At 44.7% G+C, this 5,842-nt stretch overlaps 1 protein-coding gene across 5 annotated transcripts in view; it reads right to left on the bottom strand.

The window, feature by feature from the left end:
* The window catches only part of mov10l1 (Mov10 like RNA helicase 1), a 9,999-nt gene extending 4,500 nt beyond the window's left edge, over window positions 1-5,499 (bottom strand). Inside the window, exons 1-17 of one of the 5 annotated variants that reach the window (XM_068723127.1) lie at window positions 5,438-5,499; window positions 4,918-5,019; window positions 4,627-4,814; window positions 4,228-4,387; window positions 3,924-4,036; window positions 3,491-3,678; window positions 3,240-3,380; window positions 2,736-3,053; window positions 2,378-2,575; window positions 2,013-2,127; window positions 1,570-1,747; window positions 1,384-1,454; window positions 1,190-1,281; window positions 1,045-1,100; window positions 522-616; window positions 371-443; window positions 96-277 (exon numbers count right to left, since the gene is read on the bottom strand). In XM_068723127.1, coding sequence (XP_068579228.1) covers window positions 96-277; window positions 371-443; window positions 522-616; window positions 1,045-1,100; window positions 1,190-1,281; window positions 1,384-1,454; window positions 1,570-1,747; window positions 2,013-2,127; window positions 2,378-2,575; window positions 2,736-3,053; window positions 3,240-3,380; window positions 3,491-3,678; window positions 3,924-4,036; window positions 4,228-4,387; window positions 4,627-4,814; window positions 4,918-5,019; window positions 5,438-5,465 — 2,298 coding nt within the window. In that variant the 5' untranslated portion in view covers window positions 5,466-5,499. Of the gene's footprint in view, window positions 1-95; window positions 278-370; window positions 444-521; window positions 617-1,044; window positions 1,101-1,189; window positions 1,282-1,383; window positions 1,455-1,569; window positions 1,748-2,012; window positions 2,128-2,377; window positions 2,576-2,735; window positions 3,054-3,239; window positions 3,381-3,490; window positions 3,679-3,923; window positions 4,037-4,227; window positions 4,388-4,626; window positions 4,815-4,917; window positions 5,062-5,293 lie in introns of all 5 variants that reach the window. The other 4 variants (XM_068723128.1, XM_068723129.1, XM_068723130.1 and 1 more) reach the window with 4 other exon arrangements.
* Between the last annotated feature and the right edge of the window lie 343 nt (window positions 5,500-5,842).

Here is a 5,842-nt window from a genome sequence, read left to right as displayed (position 1 = left end):
ATGAACATTAAAGGGTTTCTTCAAAATTAGCATGTTGGGAGGTACACTTTGCCTCTTAATGAATACAACCCCTGATTGGTGGACATGTTCTGTACCTGTAGTATGGCCTCTATGAGGGTGATGGTCTTTCCAGTGCCTGGAGGTCCAAACAGCACGTAAGGAATGGGCCGACACTCCCCTTCCAGGATCTTCTTCACGGCCTCTTTCTGAGGGGGGTTCAGGTCCGGGTTAAAGAAGTTCCCTACGCTGGGGGTGGGTTTGGATGGCTGACTACCACCTAGAAGCGATTACACATGTGTCATTGATGTTCTCAATGTTACCCGATATGAACAGGTCAAGTTTGTACCAAATTAAAAACTAAACTGTGTACCTTTAGTCTGTGTGGCCTTTGACTTCATGTCGACCGAAATGCTCGAAACTTTTCCATTTTCCATGGCTGGAACCTGTTGTTCAAAAACAATTACACTTAAAGAAAACTAAAATGAATAACTTTAAAGTATTTAAATGTTTCTGTCTTTCACCTTATTGTCCTCTATTGTTTTGTTCTGGTCTGGCTCCTCTATCCACTTTCCGGTCCATTGAGGGGTTTTAACAGTCACTCTAGAGGGGAAGAGAACTGCACAACAAGGTGAAAATGACAGCATTTTAAATCTCTTAAGACTATTTTTCAAATAAACTATCATGAAAGCTTATGCGACATAAACCAGATGTGTAAATCTAAGTTTATTACCCTCGTAAATATTCAAATTGTGAATTTGTCTATTAAACTCTGTAGCCATCAAGACATTAATGTCAGCAAGCAAATGCTGCTGGAGACGTAAAATGTGATATTAATCACATCACTGGAGCAATTCTATTTTCGCCTACATTTTTCATCCATGTGAATGTCAACGTGACATATTGTGCCTTCTAAAGAGTACTGCTTATTGCATGTGATGTGATGTACAGTCGAGTTGGATGAAAAATAAATCGGTGGTGTTTATAGTGTCTAAAATGCCAGGAGGCACACAGACTTTAAGCAGTTTCAATGAAAGCAGAACTTACTCTCCCCGAACAGCTTTGTCTGGTCAAGTGCGTTGTGACACCGTCTCATGGTCAATCTGGTGACGCAAGCAGTCAGAATACGTGTATTATAACTACGACGCATTACTGATGATGATTTAAGAAATCAAAAAAAAAAATGTCTGACCTGTTGAAAGAGAACTCAACATCAAGGGGCTCTCCGAGGTAGCTGCGCTGAAACTCTGAGTTCACTCTCAAACCCACGTTTTCATCGTTGATCTGCGAGTCAAACAATGAGCATTAGATTAAATCTAATGCCTGCGCTTCTGTTTAATAACGCAGAACATAAAAGATGCTTCAGAGTATCAAATATCTCCGTACCTCTGCGACATAACTAACGTACTCCACCACCACACCGTCGCTCTGTGGTTTCTTCAAAACTATCCTGTCACCTGCAGAGCAAACTTGTCAAAAGCCTTCTAGTGTTGCTAAAAAAACAAACAATCATAACATGAACCTTTGCAACAATTCAACAATGATGAAGACGGACAACTGAGGCCTCCTCACCTATACTGAGACTTGGTCTGCCTTCGGTCAACCCAAGGACCTCTAGGTGCAGGTAGGCCCCTCCTTTCCTGAGAAGGGCCCCGATGATGGTGAACTCTCTCATTTCCTGCTCTGCGTGCAGCTCTTCCAGCCACAGAAGGACCGAGAAACGCAAACGCATGTTGGATGGTGATGGCACCTGAGCAGACGGGCACAGCAGGAGAAGGGACAAAGTGACATTTCCAGTGATTCCTGAAGATAAAAACTGTATTCTTTTCTTTGCCTCACCACAAAAAAACAGACACAGAACAGTCGACACTGGAGCCAATTGTGTGGCATCCTCTAAATAAAGGATGACCATCACCCAGCCTGTGCAATTAAAAGAGTCCTAGAGACTCACTCCTTTGTTACGATGCCGATTCATTCTACATGATCGCCTAAGCTTCCATCATGGGCATGCTCACCTCCCCGAGGCAGGGCTGAACTACCAGCACGTCGTTTTGTGCCTCCACACAGTCCCTGAGAGCCTGGGGCAGTGGATAGTGGGCTAGGAAGTTTGGCAGCCGCCGCTTGATAGACCTGCAGGTGGGAAAGTCAACATTAAAGAAGACGGGACATAAATAATTCAGTTTTGTAATGTTTACGGAAGCTCCCTGCCTGCAAAGAAAAACACATATTCAATCAAATCTACCCATTATTAATTTAATGCATCAACTTCCATATGAGCAAAACTAAGTGCACAGAGTAAGAGGCACATATCACATTAGCAGTAAGGTCGGTGGGACATCCATTACTAGCTTGGTGCTCTTGGAGCCCGCTGTGCTGATACCTTGGTGTGCCTTTTGGAGCACAGACGGTGATCACGTTTGTAGGCGTTGTTGAGACCAGACGTGCGTCTCTGGGAATGTAGGGCACCGAGGGCTGCAGCAGGTTCTCCACTTTACTCCCGACTGTGACCTCAAGGCGCCTCCCGATGGTGAAAGAGGAGAAGTGCAGCAACAGCAGCTCAGCACAGCTTCCCAGGCTCCTGAGCAATTTTACCACATGGAAGAGAGACAGCATACTAAAAGGAGCTCAATACATTTTATATATGAATGACAGCATGCCTAGACACAGTCAAAAACGTTCCATTCTACATTCATCGTTTTCATCCATTACTTGGTATTTATACTAATGCCACTACTTACTTTGCTTGGCAGGCTACAACGATAGGTAACCTCTCTCCTGGTGAAATATCCACATCTCTCTCCTGTCTCCTCACACCAGGGAAATGGATCCTCTCCTTCAGCGCCTCACCATTTTCTTTGTGCACCTCTTTTGCATCATCGCCTTGTTTTTCTGAAGATTCAGAGCAGTTTTCAGACTCAGAGTAGCATTTCTGCAACGGCTGTTGTTTGGGTCTCAGTGGTTGGGAGTCTTTGACGGTGACCAGAGTGAACTGGTCCTCTGAATCCCAGCCAGAAAAGTCACAGTACTTTAGCCTGTGGGTCTCTGAGCCTTTATTTCTGTTATGAGAAAAATGTGATTATACAATATATTATATTGTGATACGGGTGGAACTAATTTCTCTTTAACATGTATTCCACTAACCAACGGCAATAATAAGAATCATATTTCTATTTTACAGTGGTTTGTAACTAGTGCTATCTGTAGTTTTACTCTGAATGTGAATATTTTCTTTAGTCACTCACTGTATCCAGAGCACCAGCTCTTGTTTCTCCCCCATCATCAGATCCACAAACTGGCCATAGTCTGTCACATCCAGCCCCCCTTTGTTTTCCAAAAGGCTCTTGAGTTCAGCCTCTGGGAGATGTGTAGCAGAAATGTTTCCACTGCAACAGGAATAAAAAAAACACTACTAACTGCCATTTCTACACTCCTTTTTGACATTTGAAAATAATCCTATGTTGCAGCCCTATGAAAATAGAAGAAAGTCCAACACCTCTGAAGGCAGGGGGCCATGCACAGGGCCCTCCAGCAGTACAAGGACTGACTGCTCTCCACCATCACGAGGTTGACCAGGTGCCCCGGCAAAGGCTGGTAGAGGGCAGGCAGCAGCAGAGAGTCCAGGCTGAAGAACACGCTGTCGTCCACCACTCCATTTTTACCATACAGACTGGTCACGTGGACCTGGAGACAGAGGATCATTCAGAGGAATGAAAGAAGTAATTAAACATTTAACCAAATAAGGTTTTAATACAACTCAATTGTATTAGACCAACCTGAATAGGCATTTAAGCATAAACACTATCCAAATTAAGTGCAACACCTTTTACAACTGAAGTATTCAAAAAGTACCAAGTTGTAACGAGTGGGTAAAGCCAAAAACATTCAATGATGCAATTACCTGGTCTAGGTGGCGGTACCGTAATTACCTGGTCTAGGCGGCGGTACCGTAAAGGGACCACAGAACGAGCCTGGGTGGTCCACTGGGTGGGATTGACACAGTATTTTGCTTGGACCCAGTCTCCTTTCATTGGCTCGTAACCTGACAACAATGTTGGAAATTTAACATCAGCATTCAGCCGAGTGCTACGACATGTTGGTGTGGCTGTGACTGAGTTCTGAGACTGAAAGACCACTGTGGGTGTAGACAACAGAGCAGGTTTCTGCAAAGCACCATGGATGGGGTCAAGAGGCTCACAATTTGAGCGCGTTAAGTACAGTGAGCGTCGGTACCTTCCCATAGACTGCAGCGTGGGAAGTACGTGGTCTGGTTTATGTAGCCGCCATCTCCGTCAAACGATGTGACTGTGCCAATGAGAGGCCGCAGCTGCATGCAGTCAGCTTCTAAGGAGGTTGTTCCACCATCCTCCCAAGCGTCTGCGCTCTTCTCCACCTAAACGACCGAATTAAAAACGGTGCATGTCTGACAATTTCCATCTCGATGGCCCTACGTTCCTGACTGATTCACTGCGAGTAGAGGGAACAATAATCACACACGTGAGGGATGTTGTATGCCCTATTTCACCTAACCCAATTAAAAAAAACACAACTTAACTGACACAAGAACAAGAAACATATACACCGTTATGTTGTTTGCAAATGCATGCTAGAGCGAGGCAACGGGATTCTCACCCTTAAAGCTTTCCATCCCCCTTGGGCACCATCTTGTACCGCTATGCAGTCCACCAAGTCGCCTTCTTTCAGCGGCATCCCGCCCAACACCTCTCCACTGGTGAAGTAGACCGCAGCGTCTATCATGCCGTAGTCGAGGCACAGCTGTGTCACCACGCTACCCCGCAGGTGGCGGATGTCCTTCATGCCTGAAATGTAGACCAAGAATGACATGGCGTGAAATATGTTGCTGGGTTTTACACAGAACTTTATCTCACTAACGTTATACTTTTGTGGGAATGTTGCATTTACCTGGTGTACCGGAGAACATGCCTTCTTCTTCGTCCACCTCCACAGTCCTCCACAATGGAGACACAAGCTTAGACAGCACACACCGCACGGCAGAAAGCATGTCTGCAAAGTGGAGGCTGAGGTAAATCTAGCTAGCTATCCACTCTAAAAAAACAAAAGATTAGAGACGTTTTCTAAACATTTGCCACCTGTTATTTAAAGTTACAAGCGGTATAAATAGCCGTTTCCAACTAAGCTAGCTAACAAGTTCGTCAAGTAGCCTAATGCTAGTTAGCTAACGATAGCTGATTTAGTTAGCGCTTATCTAGTACATTAGCTAAAAAACAAAATCTATTTTTACATATTTAAAGCTAATATTAGTGAGTTGAAAAGTTACCTTAGCTATTGCGCAAATGGCGACGTGAAGATGAAATTATTTGGGAATATTATTTGAACAAGGGGAAATGTGAGGTAACTTTTTAAGTTACCGTTCTGTTCTCAACGCAAATATTAGCAAAACTATGTCAACGTGACAGCTCACGTGTTGGGGTGGAGACCTTGGGTAACATCGGTGTCTTATTTGTCTTTCCTCGCTCCTCGTTCCTCGCTTGAACCGGAAGTTGTTCTGCGCCGCCATATTGACGGCCGTCCCGATGGCCCAATCGCCACCCTCACGGACTTTGAGGCGCGCTCCCGCGAAGTCCGTGAGGTTTATATCTGTCCCACTGGCAAATCGTCGCGCGTTTGAGGGCTCTCTGGCAGACATGAGCCCTTTATGAACCCTTTCCTTAAGTCAGCATTAGATGCAGACTTTGCCCAAGGGAATTACCCACAAACCATTGCAATGTGACGTTAAACACGTGGGTAACCAGTGGACACATGGAGACTATAACAACAAGTTAAACAAAGTGGATGGCACACTTGTAATCAGCCCATCATATTAGAT

Source organism: Cebidichthys violaceus, unplaced genomic scaffold (genome assembly GCF_023349555.1).
Source record: "Cebidichthys violaceus isolate CVI_PGR_0920_01 unplaced genomic scaffold, fCebVio1.0.p SCAF_3, whole genome shotgun sequence".
Taxonomy (NCBI): Eukaryota; Metazoa; Chordata; class Actinopteri; order Perciformes; family Stichaeidae; genus Cebidichthys; species Cebidichthys violaceus.
The sequence above is the reverse complement of the archived record's forward strand: the minus strand, read 5'-3'. Positions and strand labels throughout refer to the sequence as shown.